This window comes from Parambassis ranga, chromosome 7 (assembly GCF_900634625.1).
Source record: "Parambassis ranga chromosome 7, fParRan2.1, whole genome shotgun sequence".
In the NCBI taxonomy this organism is placed as follows: Eukaryota; Metazoa; Chordata; class Actinopteri; family Ambassidae; genus Parambassis; species Parambassis ranga.
Genome location: NC_041028.1, coordinates 20,944,005 through 20,957,742, shown reverse-complemented (window position 1 = coordinate 20,957,742; position 13,738 = coordinate 20,944,005). Strand labels below are relative to the sequence as shown.

General features: G+C 45.9%; 1 protein-coding gene and 1 long non-coding RNA gene across 5 annotated transcripts; one reads left to right on the top strand and one right to left on the bottom strand.

The window, feature by feature from the left end:
- Nucleotides 1-6,569: 6,569 nt before the first annotated feature.
- nr4a1 (nuclear receptor subfamily 4, group A, member 1) lies at nt 6,570-10,207 on the top strand. The gene is made up of 7 exons (XM_028410842.1): nt 6,570-6,681; nt 7,098-7,893; nt 7,988-8,117; nt 8,190-8,353; nt 8,448-8,650; nt 8,737-8,915; nt 9,231-10,207. The coding sequence occupies exons 2-7, from the start codon at nt 7,108-7,110 to the stop codon at nt 9,485-9,487; spliced, it is 1,719 nt and encodes a 572-aa protein (XP_028266643.1). The 5' UTR covers nt 6,570-6,681; nt 7,098-7,107; the 3' UTR covers nt 9,488-10,207.
- Nucleotides 10,208-10,589: 382 nt separating this feature from the next.
- Nucleotides 10,590-13,113, bottom strand: LOC114439091 (uncharacterized). 4 transcript variants are annotated; one of them, XR_003671019.1, is made up of 4 exons: nt 12,955-13,113; nt 11,697-11,826; nt 11,295-11,568; nt 10,590-11,134 (listed from the first exon to the last, which is right to left on the bottom strand). It is a non-coding gene; the product is annotated as an uncharacterized LOC114439091 (long non-coding RNA). The 4 variants fall into 4 exon arrangements; XR_003671020.1 differs by having other exon boundaries at nt 10,590-11,568; nt 11,680-11,826; XR_003671018.1 differs by having other exon boundaries at nt 10,590-11,568; nt 11,692-11,826.
- Between the last annotated feature and the right edge of the window lie 625 nt (nt 13,114-13,738).

The following is a 13,738-nucleotide window of genomic DNA, read 5'->3' as shown; positions in this document are numbered from 1 at the left end:
AAGATTGTAACATCCTGTCTTTTGTTTATTTTGACCTTTAGGTGCCACCAAAGACACATTTCACAGTTTCAATGAAGCAACAGCTTGAGGCCAGAAGAGCTCGAAAATCCACAAAAAATGAAGATAAAGGAAATCGAGTGCACAGATTTGTCTGATTATTTATCGCATCAACCCCTTAAAATTCATCCTGTGACCTTCTCGAGCAGGTCTGTCCATAGGATGGTCTAAACTATCACACTTATATTTAGTTTAATGTAAAATCTCTCTGTAATCTACATCTCTGGTGTCTTACACATCGCTAAAATCATGAAAACATGGCGTCCCTTAGCAAGATGCTACCAGCAGCCTGCTAGCTTATCCTACTGATGGCTGCAGGCAGCTTTCTGTATTCATATTAACATGGAGATCTGTGGCAGCTGACTCACTCTTGCAGTCAGCCTCCAGTGGTCATTGGAGGAACTGCGGATTTGTGGCATCACCTCACAGGCTTAATATCTCAGTCCTGGAGGTTGCTGCTTGGCTTTGAAAGTGCTGATATCTCAGAGCCAGCCATCAGCCATAAGCTAAGCTAACCTGCTATAACTAGACTAAAATGCTGAAGTTTTTCTTTCTCGTCCATCTCTGTGATTAACTGTCTTCCTGTATCTCATTTTGTCGGCAGACTTTCTCTGGTTGTGGCGCAGTGACGCCAACAGATGTGTCCCAGAGAATTGGACCATCCCTGTGTGTGTGTGTGTGTGTGTGTGTGTGTGTGTGTGTGTGTGTGTGTGGCCCCCATTGACGTGGCCCCGTACGTGGGCAGCTGATGAGGGAGGAATGTGAGAGAGTGGGAAGGCTCAAAGGGGGGACATTCCTCTCACACAGACAGAAAGAGTTTGTCCTCTCAGGGTGACAAACACAAGCTCATTATGCAGACTGAGGAGAAATGTCTCTGATGACAGCACGGCCGGGGCCGTACGTCAGCTTCACTTAATGTCAAATCAGGAAGGAAGGATTGTTCAACACTGAGCGACTGTCAGACACATTGTGACATCAGATTATGGAAACTACTTTTAAACTCTCTTTTGATTCTGCACATCTGGGACATTACATTTTGTCAGAATGTTACAGCTTTTAGTTGATTTGCCATCCTGTAACTTTCAATGTCTTGTTACACGTCTGCTATAAATAAGAATACATAACAGTTTATATATAATATATTGGAATAATCCATGCTATGCCAAAACCAAGACGCTGCAGCTGTAAAGTCCAGTTTCATGTCCGTCCACCAAAGAGAGGCTGTTCAGTCCTGTCAGCATGCTGCCCTCTAGTGGTGGATCCATTCAATGTCTAAATTGTTCTTCATCTTCAGGTAGTATTATTATTATTGTATTATTAAGTTATTAAATATTCATTTTTTATGTCCAGAACCAGGTGCCCTCGGCCGTTTTTAGTACACTGTAAGATCAGCTCTGATGTCACAGTAAAGTTGACCTTTGACCTCTGAGATATAAACTCTTCTAGTAGACATTAGAGAAATGTTGTGTATGAGTCTCCAGACTGAAACATTTCCTCCACACAAAAACACGAACTGAGCTAATCCTGTGTGGTGGCTCTCGCTGCTTTCACTCTTCACATGATGTTGTAGGTCTTATTTTCAGAATATATCTCATGGCATTCGGTACTATTTACATTTATGTCGTGGTGCATTATGACGATGGTGTTAGCCCATAAAAGGAGGAGCACTCTGCCATCATATATGTTTTAGTCAGCAGGCTGTAGCATTCAAACCAGGGTTGATTAGCTTGAAAGATGCCTGGAGTGTGCCTCTCCCCGTTACATCAGTGTGCTTCAGCAGCTTGCAGCTGCGTTTTGCTGCCCTCTCCTGCCTGCTTTGGGTGATCCTGTGCTTGCCACAGCCTCAGATTTCTGTCCTTGGCTCACAGAGCTGGAACTCTCTGCCTCAAGGTTGAACATGTTGTTCATTCCAAGATGTTGTCTCCTCAGCCTCAGCACAGTAGTAAATAGTGGTTATGTAACTTATGTCAACCAATCTGAGCTCTCTGTTCAATAAGGAGTCCTAGTGGATGATCGAGGCAAATCCTACTGATAGCGTTGGTGAAAATCCTCCGTTTTAGCACAATTTCTGCACCAAAAATTATAAATTGAATATACTACATCAGGATGTAGCACACAGTAATTTACAGATTACATGCAAGTTAACACAAGTTATGTAAAAGGTCTTCACGTCCAGAAATTAAGTGATCACTTCCTGGCTGAGCATCGTTAGCACAGTAGCTGGAGACAACTTCCTTTCTCATCTATTGCATGAATATTGTATTGAATCTGAATTTCTTCCTTTTATTCTGAAAGGGAGTTCTTTCTGTCAGGTTTGCAGCTCTCTGCCACCAGATGGCGCACGTGCAGCATGTGCTGGGTCTTCCTCATGGTGCAAACATCAGCAAAAACTGAGAACTCTGAAGCGACCACAGACATAACAGATCAGATGTCACTTGTTCCTGTACTGAAGAGCATTACATGCCCTCACACTGCACATGCATTAAAAACACAGAGGGGTCTGATGCAACATAAAGAGCGACACACAAAATGGATGCAGAAGTCTTTGAAGAGACATGGAATAAAGATGATAATTTATCTGTGTGATCTGCATGTTAAATATGAGACATCTTTTATGTGTGGGTGTCTGATCCTCTTTTCACTTGACACTGGAAATTGGAACCTGATAAGGACAGTGGTGACTTAAGCCTGGTGGAGGAATGCGGGGGTGATAAAACACTGTCTCACGTGTTCGGTCAAAGAAAGGGGAAGAGCTAGAAGGAGGCCTAGTCATGTTTTCGTCATGGGTACAGCTTCTCCAAATATGTCTGTAAATTCTGGTTTGTGCAACATGTGGTGTTAAAGGTGACATACAGCAACATATGATATATTTCTCTTTCACTTTTGACTTTTTTTAAAAGGAAATCATAGAAAAACCTCATCACCACAAGCAAAACGTCAGCCTGTGAGTTTCTGCTCCAGCGCATGATCAGCTGTCCGGGGGACTCCTCCTGCCGAATCGTGCTGTTTTCCTCCTGTTGCTGCCTCAGAGATCAGCGTAGTCAGCACTTGTAGGAGTGTGACCCTCAGAAACACTCAGAAGCCCGTGGCCTTGGTGCACACCTCAGAGATTTACTCTGGTAGTCTCTGGTTGGAAATGGTGGACCCATCCAAGTCTCATCCATGGTTCAAACTGCTGCAGAACTCTCTGAGGACCCACCTCAGGTGTCATAAATCTGTCTTCATTAGTTGCACGGCCACACGCAGTGTGTTGTCAGATCATATCATGGATCTTGACAGTGGTTTCCTGAGTGATGAGGATGAAGGGGTCATCTTGTAGGCACCCTCACCTTAATGCAAGAAGGAGTGTCCTCTCTGTGCTCATGGACGTCCTTCACAGAGTGCTGACACACCGCAAACTGACTTCAAACTGAAAGTCTCAGACTTTTACTGCATGTGCTTATTAGAAGAGCTGCCTCTGCCTCTGCCTCCATCTTAGGCCACACACTCATCAGTCACCTCCTCAGCTGAGGTCTTTGGCCCGATACATGGTGCCCTCTCTCCTCTGGTCCATACTTTTTAAGGAATCATGTGCATCCTTCTGGTGAAGTGGAACACGCTTTCACCTCCATACAGAGTGGACTCCTCTAAACTAGCTGATAGCATCCTCTCTGCTCATTTACATCTGTATGCAAACTCCCAGAGAGTCGACTGAACAGCTGTGACAGTTTTCCATGGTTGTAACAGTCACAGCTTCATTCAGACCATCTGATAAAAAACACTTTGTGAACCCTCATCCTACTCATCCCAGTGCTGAACTCCCTCATGGATCTCCCACACACACACACACAGGTCCTGGATGTGTCTCGCATATTCTAAAATCATTTGTTTTTATTTTTCAACGACAAGGCTGCACTGAAGAAGCAGAGGATTCCTCCACAATGCCAGACATGTTCTCAACACAAAAATAGCACCCTGGAAGAGCAACAGGTGGTGGGCGGAGCTCTGGCAATGCATGTGTGATAATACATAACAAGTACGTGTCTGTGTGTGTGTGTGTGTGTGTGTGTGTGTGTGTGTGTGTGTGTGTGTGTGTGTGTAAAAACAGAAGGGACAGTTATACATAAAGGCCACATTCCTCACACATCACATTTACGATTTGTGCCACCTGACCAGAAAATGTGCCCAAGATCACACACACAGACACACACACACACAGACACACACACATGCAGAAGAAATGATTGGCATATGTGGCAGGAAGACACTGTCTGATAACTCAGATCAGATAACAACTGAATCAGTTTCTGTGCAGCAGGGAGGCCCTGCCAGCGCTGGCATGACATCACAGACACAAAGGGGGAAAAAACACTCAACAAGAGGATGATTAGTTTCCACCGCAGACGGCAACCCACCCAGATCCTGACATCTCTGTCAGAACGCACAACTGAGGATCACAGCTGAAGCACTCTCCTTACTCAAATACTCTCACAGCGTCAGCTTGGCATGACTCTGTGTGTCTGTGTGTGTCTGTGTGTGTGTGTGTCTGTGGGTGTGTGTGTCTCTGTGTGTGTGTGTGTGTGTGTGTGTGTGTGTGTGTGTGTGTGTGTGTGTGTCTGTGTGTGTGTGTCTCTGTGTGTGTGTCTGTGTGTCTCTGTGTGTGTGTCTCTGTGTGTGTGTGTGTCTGTGTGTGTGTGTCTGTGTGTCTCTGTGTGTGTGTCTCTGTGTGTGTGTGTGTCTGTGTGTGTGTGTCTGTGTGTCTCTGTGTGTGTGTCTCTGTGTGTGTGTGTGTCTGTGTGTGTGTCTGTGTGTCTCTGTCTCTGTGTGTGTGTGTGTCTGTGTGTCTCTGTCTCTGTGTGTGTCTCTGTCTCTGTGTGTGTGTCTCTGTGTGTCTCTGTGTGTGTGTCTCTGTGTGTGTGTCTGTGTGTGTCTGTGTGTCTCTGTGTGTGTGTGTGTCTGTGTGTGTGTGTGTCTGTGTGTGTGTCTGTGTGTCTCTGTCTCTGTGTGTGTGTGTGTCTGTGTGTGTGTGTCTGTGTGTCTCTGTCTCTGTGTGTCTCTGTCTCTGTGTGTGTCTCTGTCTCTGTGTGTGTGTCTCTGTGTGTGTGTCTGTGTGTGTCTGTGTGTCTCTGTGTGTGTGTCTGTGTCTGTGTGTCTCTGTGCTTCCTCTTCTTCCTCCCATGGAGCCACACAATGAATTAAGTTATGAATGACATTCAGTGACGCTCTGGGATCTGAAAGAAATCCTCAAAAGAGGAAGCAAATGAAGATTTTCAGCACATTTGCTGAACATGTGTTAGCAGCACACACTGCTCCACCAACCACACCACAGAAATTCCACTTAAACCACCTTTTATAAGTGTCGATGGATTCAGCAGTATACGCCTGTAATCATAGGGGTAGACCTGGATTGGATTGCAGTGTGTAGCTCAGGTGATCCTGTGCCCAGCCTGGTGCTGTTCCCTCACTCACTGGGTGCAGTGTTTCTGCACCACATTCACATACATTCAGTTACATTCAATTATAACAGCTTTTATAATAAAAAGCAGGTGACACTTTAACAGGAGGAAACTCCTGGACCTGGCTCATAAGGGGCCCTCTGGCTGATGGATGGAGGACAGAAACATACTGAACACTGTTGGGTTTATTACAAGAGCTCAGTGTTGGACAGGTATTCTAAAAGGTGAAGGGTCACAGGGCCGGACTGCAGGTCAGCATGCACAGGATGCACAAAGATGCACAGACGGAGAGAGACAAGCACAGATTATGACATGAAGTACTGGATTATAAATCTGAGTTAGTCTGAGCAGAGGAGGGGATTATTAAATTATCAGGAATATTTACACAACTTTGAGCCTTGCAGCTAGATTTTAGAACATTGGTATCATCTTCACAACACAGCTTCAAAACCGGTAACACCTCTGAGTGTGTGTGTGAGTGTGTGTGTGTGAGGATATTGTGCATTTTAGGACCTTTGGACTTCCACTACCCTGCAACTGCTTCTCTTTTTGTTCATGAACTTATTAAGTACATTTTGTTTAGTTCTATTTTTGGACTACAGTAGAACCACTGGTGACAACATCTGCTGCTGTACTACAGTTCAAAAACTATTCCAAGTATTAAAACAGCTTTTTCTCACAGGAACAGGAAACAGTCGTATCTGACTTCCTGTCTCTGAAATCATTAAAAAAATTCTTTCCTATTTCATCAGTGTCACCAAAAAACAAACAGTGACTGTAGCTGTCTGCATGAAGAGAGACTTTAATATGGTCTGATTGAGTTTTATTCTGCTGATGACTCTGTGTGTGTGTGTGTGTGTGTCTGTGTGTGTGTGTGTGTGTGAGCCGCCAGACAATGCTGCGGTTCTTCGCTGAACGCGCGTCAACGGAATCCCGTAGTGCGTCATCCAGCGACTATTCTCTGTTAGCGCGCGCCGTGATTGGCCGCAGGGTGGAAATCTCCCCGCCCACCGCGCGCCCTGTGCATGGAAACCTTCCTGACGTCATGGGGACTCTGAAGCCAATCGTATAAGTGTCGCTGAGAGCAGGAGCGCGCACAGACTGCTCCCAGCTGAGACCCGCTGAGGATGACGGACGGTGGTTTGTGGAGCACAGACAGTTCAGAGCAGTTGTAAACGAACACAAACAGGTGAGAAATGAAACAGCTGTTATTCTATTATTTATTTATTTTAGTATAAATCCGAACGGAAGGCAGCCATTGTTAAGTTTTATATGGGTGCAAACATTTTATGTTCTATAAATAATGATGTAACATTAAACAGCCTGCTGGATAACCTGCCAAGTGTTTGCATGTGTTTACCTTGTGATTTATAAGCTGCCCCTGCCTGAAAGCCACCCTCTGCAGATGAAGTGACTGCTGCTGTAAAGAGTAGATAACTTTCTAGGTTTTCTCATTAAATGAAGGCTGATACCTCTCCTCAGGGATGCATTACAAACTAACGGCTGTGTGTGACGGGGCCTCCGGGCACCAAAGGCAGGGGGATTTTTCTTTAAAAGACACTGTTGCTGTGGCTCCTCTGACAGGTTTATGTTGTGTTTTCACAGCCTTGCAGCCATGACTTGCATACACCCCCAGCATGGATCTCAGCCCTACGAGAACGGCCTCGGCGGCCCGGAGCTGCAGAGCACCGACTTTATCTCCAGGCTGGCCGCGGATGTGACCGGCCCACGGGACCACCTCTCTGCTCCGTCCCTGCCGAGCATCGGCTCCCTGGTGGGAACTCCCACTGGAGACTTGGATGCGTATTCGTGCCAGTTTACAGCAGCGCCCGCTCACGTCACTCCGTTGTCAGGCCAGGAGACTCCCTTCAAGCTGGATGATCTCCAAGTATACGGGTGCTATCCAGGACCGTTCATGCTGAGCTACCCGGAGGAGGCCGTGTCGCCCTGTGGGTCCGATTATTTCGGTAGCCCAGGGTCAACCTCTTCTCCCTCTACGCCCAGCTTCCAGAGTCAGCATGCATCCACCTGGGATTCAGCTTTTGGGCCATACTCCCCCAGTCCAGGATACTGGGCGGCTGAGGAGACCTCAGGACCGCGAGCCCCATCTTTCTTCACATTTGGCTCAGGGTCTGTGGAGGACATGTCTCACATGGGTCAGCCACACATGCAGGAGCAAGACCCCTTCACTCTGAGCCATCCTCACTCTGCCCTGGCCTTCCCTGCCTTAGCCATGGAGCAGGCATGCAACCTGGATGGGACTGACCAGATGGATGGAAGCTTATCACCCAAATTAAAAAGCCCCAGTGGGAACGAGGGCTGCTGCGCTGTGTGTGGGGACAACGCCTCCTGTCAGCACTATGGTGTTCGCACCTGTGAGGGGTGCAAAGGCTTTTTCAAGGTAATAAGATCTGACTTGTCTGTGCACCCAGTTAGACACACACATTTGCTCTGTTTGAGCTAAGACTAGAGTAACTCTTCTTTCTATTCCACAGCGGACCGTACAAAAAAATTCCAAGTACGTGTGCCTTGCAAACAAAGACTGTCCGGTGGACAAGAGGAGGCGGAATCGGTGCCAGTTCTGCCGTTTCCAGAAGTGTCTGGCTGTGGGCATGGTCCGGGAAGGTGAGTTCAGAACACACACACAGATGAATCAGATGCTGAGCACAAAAATAAACAGTGATGTCTGTGTTACAGTTGTGAGAACGGACAGCCTGAAGGGACGAAGAGGTCGCCTACCTTCCAAGCCTAAAGTCGTCCAGGAGGTGACAACCACAGTGTCTCCAGCGAGCATGATCGCCACGCTCGTGAGGGCGCACATCGACTCAAACCCCAGCATGGGTATGCTGGATTATTCCAGGGTAAGAAAGAAACAACACCCCACTTTCTTTTTTAGTATTTTTGGGGAGAGATCATTTCAGCTGAGCGAGATATTTGTGTCTCCTCTCCTTTCAGTATGTGGAGTCAGAGGTCAGCCCGAACCAGAAAGAGGACGCCAGTGACATCAAACAGTTTTATGAGTTACTCACATCCTCCATGGAGGTCATCAGGAAGTGGGCAAAGAGCATTCCTGGTTTCTCTGATTTCTGCCCAGAGGATCAGGAACTGCTGCTGGAGTCTGCGTTTGTAGAACTCTTCGTGCTGCGTCTTGCATATCGGTGAGTGCAACTTCCTGCCAAATGCTTGAACGTAAAGACATCAGATAGATGCAACAATCTGTATGTTTTTTTATTTTATTTTGAAGGTCCAACCCTAAAATGGAGAAGCTCATCTTCTGTAATGGGACTGTGCTTCATAAAACACAGTGTGTCCGAGGATTTGGGGACTGGATTGACTCCATCTTGGAGTTTTCTCAGAGTGTTCATCGCATGAAGCTGGACGTTTCCTCCTTCGCCTGTCTCACAGCTCTCGTTACCATCACAGGTAAGATTATATCAGAGTTGCATAGCCGGCATGCACAAGAAGTCTCCTTCCAGTTTTACTGCAGAGGACAGTGAGCAGCAGTTACACGAGACACGACTGACACAACAGGTGTATGACAAAATGTGACAGGATCTCACGTACAGCACAGAGTCATGTCATATATCACAGCAGACCTAAACATAACCACAATGACAGTTTACGTGCAAAGCCAGGCGATTGTTCGGGCATTAACACGGCTCAGTCCACAGAGGAAACGATTAGATAACCCGCTTCCCGTTGTTTCACTTTGAACATGTGTGCTATTCTTCTCTGCAGACCGCCATGGTCTTAAGGAGCCGAAGCGCGTGGAGGACATGCAGAACCAGCTCATCACCTGCCTTAAAGATCACGTCTCTGGCTGTGGCTCCGACTCGCTGCGCCCAAATCATCTGTCCAGACTTCTGGGGAAGCTGCCCGAGCTCCGAACTCTGTGCACTCAGGGCCTCCAGCGCATCTTTTACCTGAAATTAGAAGATCTTGTTCCGCCGCCACCGATTGTGGAAAAGATCTTCATGGACACACTTCCATTTTGAGATGGGAGACTGAGCACAATATCTGGAGTTTAGAAAGACTCACACTGAAACTGCAATAAGAGTAATCCTGAGGGATTGTGCCACATCAAGTGCAGCTTCTGAGTGATATCGAGCGGTGAAACCTGTGTATGTGGAGCCGTCACATGATGCTCTTGCTAGTTTGTTGTCCAGTCTTTTTGTTGTTGTTGTGCAGATTAGAAAGGCCAGCTGATGGACCAAACGGTGGCTGTTTACAGACAACAAAGTGCCGTGGATGGAGGAGGCTGCACTTCCCAAACAGTTACGAAGAAAAACATATCGACGACAAGACGCATTATTGTGACAATGTTAGTATCGAAACCGGGCAGATGTTATGTTCGTGTTCCTTCAGGTGCTTCAGCTTGTTATTCCCCTGTAATTCACACAGATTGCCAGTCGGTGCACGTCAGCATACAGAGCTCCAGGGTGCTTTATATTAAATGCCACCATATATATTTGGTGATGATAAAGTAGGTTAAACCTACAGAATAATTCAGTAGTATCATTCATGTATCATGAATCGACTATTGTGTTGTCCAGTACAGTCTTACTCACTGGTCTTCTTTGTATTATTGTATGATTTTGCTGGTGTTATGGCCACATGGATTGTGTTCTACAATCTGGGGACATTTGTTTTGTTTCCGGCCTGTTTATTTTTACATACTGAGAAGTTCTAAATATGAAATAAAAAGTAGAACTGCCTATTTGAAGTGCTTCTGTCATCTTTATCAGAACCAAAGAGGAGGGTTTATCCACTGTTTGTTCTTCCATTGTGTGGCGGTGCTGTGCCAGGAGCCTTAAGCCTGAGTCAAGTGCACTTTATTCTTTTGGCAACACATCAGAACAGACTGCTGAAAAATGTGCCCCCGCCCACCTCCCTCCCAGTTATGTACTGGTCTCTTTTTAGAAGCCGGTGGAATTCCCTGTCCGGTCTCAGATGACCCCAGACCACTTTATCATTGTACAGTGCCACGCTCGTATATATGCGTGCATTTATGCTGGCAGGCACGTATGTGCGAGTGTGTCAACACATGAATGCACACCTCGTAATGTTTAAAGTCACGTTATGAGAAATCTGCCACAATTCAAAGCAAAGATTATTGGTGGAGGAAACTTTAGTCGGGTGCACCTGTTGTCTTTGCAGGTGGGAACTGACAAAGAAAGAAGGCATCAGGTGGAAGAAGAACTTTGACATGATGATGATGTTAGATCACTGACCAATCCAAACAACCGAATGACAGAGTGAGAGGAAACATCTCCAAAGATCCACCCCTGAACATCTGAACCCTGTTTCACTGCAGCCAGTTTATTGTTGTGATTATTCAGAGCACCAGTATGATAACAATGGGGTCAGATGGCTTCTGGAGCCTGATGAGAAGTAGGTTCAACATGAGAAGAGACAATCTGAGGCAAATCCTGAGCGGTAGTTTGTCACCATGTCCTCCATGTCCACCCAGAGTCTACACAGTTTCCAAGTCTGCGTGGTCTGCATCACTGCAGTGATCACCTGGTTTGTCCTGTTGGGGACATCCTCTCCCTCTAGATGTACCAGGAGCTCATTCGTCGCCATTTTGACAGTCACCAATACACTCTGGAGATCCATCTGTCTATCAGATGATGCATGATGATCTGAACAGAAACACAAACAGCATCTCTGCCTGGTGTTGTAACTTAACATACAAGCTGACTGATGTGAGACTTATGCAACAAGAGCAACTGTGTCACTGACTGGGTGTTAAAGAGAGTGTAACAGGGATAGGGCTATAGTGTCCACACTTCATGTACCCACCACAAACTACTTGAATGTGCCTTGTTAGAAATGCCGTTGATAATGGAGGATCACAAGCTTCAGACAGGGATTATAGGTCAGCTCCAGCGCCTGTGTGTCCATCTTTCATTGTGCACGACTGTGAGAAAATGAGAATGCCACATTTGTACGAGGCGAGACCAGCAGGGAGGATTTGGTGTCAGATGTGCCTCAGAGTTGATTGCAGTGTCCGGCAGGCAGCAGGACAGGTTCCATAAGGGTCACATCTGATCAGGGGTGTCATATAAACTCAAAACTGTCACATGTGAGAAAGAGGTGAGGCAGGACATTCAGGGGGAAAAAATCAAAGATGTCAGCCATAGAAATGCAATGGAAAAGGAAAGGAAAGTGCTGTGTGGTGTCATACTAGATACATCACCTGACCTCAACCAGGCTGAAGAGGTCAGTGATACATCAAATGGAAAGCAGGTGCACCTTCAGTCCTCATAGTGAAGCTGTTGAAGCTGGTGGACGGGTAGTAATTCATTCCAAATGTCACCCATATTGGGTCCAGCTGTAGACACAGAGTCAGAGTCTTAATCAGCCTGGAACATGATGTACTGGATTTTTACCAGGGTTGAGTGTATACACATACATATAGATGAGGTATTGGATTTCAAATGGAAACACCAACTGATCAATAACCACATCCAAATGACTGGATCCACCGGGTTTGCCCCCCTGTAAGTGTTTACTAGACAACATGGCTCACTTTGACACTGACTGACATTTAATAAAGTCGTGGAAAGCAAGTTTCATGTGTTCTCATTTATCCAGGTCATAGTCATGTCCAAGAGTTTGAATCGAGGCAGCTGGACTCAGGTGTGGCGAAACGTCTTCATAACAAGTTTCATAAGATTGAAGGAGTGACAGGCAGCCTCCACGCTGAGCCTCAAAGAACCACCGTACATGAGCTTTAGATGTCTTAAAAACAACCTGACCTTTATGTGCTTTTAAATTAATATTTGATTTGTCTGCTCTGATTGGTCAGCCCCAAAGACATGAGCAGGCTCCGCCCACCATCAGCTTCAGCTTATTCAGATACACTGGAGACTTAGCAGCAGTATTTGTGTTATGATATTGCATTGTCATCAATTTAAAACCTCATTAAATGATGTATTTATATCAGTGTGAAGCCTCATCAGTGCAGGCTTTATGAACTACTTGGCCCTGAGGTCTAAAAATACTTTCCTTTGATGCATCTAAATGGATAAGAAGCCCTTACGGTATCCGCTTTGTGTCTGATATGACACCAGGATACTAACACCTGGAGAAAAATGGACTTGAATGAAGATGTGAATGGTTCCAGTACAGTATGACACGATGCTGTGGGGTCTGTTCTGCACCAATTAACTTCACCAACTGTTTTTAAAATGTGACACTCAAGCCAGTGACAAGTTCGAAATTACCAGTCAACACTGTGTACACGTAGTAACACCTAGACAGTACCTGCAACAGCAGGTTGTTGCTCCTCGAAAGACTCAAGGGTTCACTAAGGACCACCAAGTCCAGCACAAACTCATATTTGAGGAATCATATCTCATCCTTACAGATGGTGACAGGGCAGCACAGTCTGAACGCATCCAGTAATAGCCACAACTAAAATAGATAGTCATCACATGAAATCAATAATGCCACTTACATATGACAGAGTGCGCTGGCAGCCTGCCCTCACACTGGGATTATCCTCCTGACACCCTTAGCTCCTTCCTATACAGCACCTGCAGAACATTCTGCTGCGCAAAGCTGGAAGTTTATAACCCAGAATAAGGACTCGTGTTAAAACCCTGCTGACTTTGACCAACCTGTGACCCTCTGATCAAAGGAGTTGCGTTTCAAAAGGCCTGAGAAGAAGCCAGAGATGGTGATTCTGTGTCAGTGCTGCAGGTTTGTACACACAAAAGTTGAAGAAGAGCCCCACCCAGTGGCCTGCTGAGGAAGTATTTGATGTTGACACTCGTGGCTGTTTAGGAAGAGCATAAAGGACAAAAACAATTCTCATATAATTTTGTCTCTTGTTGTGACCGATCTTTATTCACCTCCCTCTTCTTGCCCATACATCATTTTGTGTATTGATTTTTAGGTTTTAATGCTACACCCGTGACCTTGTTCACTCGACCTGTTGACCCATCACGCTGCAGAGGTGTGGCGCTCTAAACTCTGCTCGAGTTTGAAATTTACAAAGCTATCAATTACTGCAACCCTGAGTTCACGACCGACCTCTACACCGTCCAACTCCTTTACCATTCGACATACCGAACGAAATGTTAGAACTCTACATTAGATCAAACTGAACACACTGTATTTGATGAATTTCAACCACATTTCAGACCTTTACTACAAAACAATATGAACCAATTACAACAGAAGGCCATGAGAACATGCAAGAACACAGATGTGTATCAGGTATAAAAGTTATGCCCACA

Excerpts from the sequence above, each read along its gene's own strand:
- nr4a1 (XM_028410842.1), top strand. The coding sequence starts at position 7,108 with ATGACTTGCATACACCCCCAGCATGGATCTCAGCCCTACGAGAACGGC. Across the intron at positions 8,354-8,447 it reads GTATGCTGGATTATTCCAGG|TATGTGGAGTCAGAGGTCAG; the intron begins GTAAGAAAGAAA and ends CTCTCCTTTCAG. Across the intron at positions 8,916-9,230 it reads AGCTCTCGTTACCATCACAG|ACCGCCATGGTCTTAAGGAG; the intron begins GTAAGATTATAT and ends TCTTCTCTGCAG.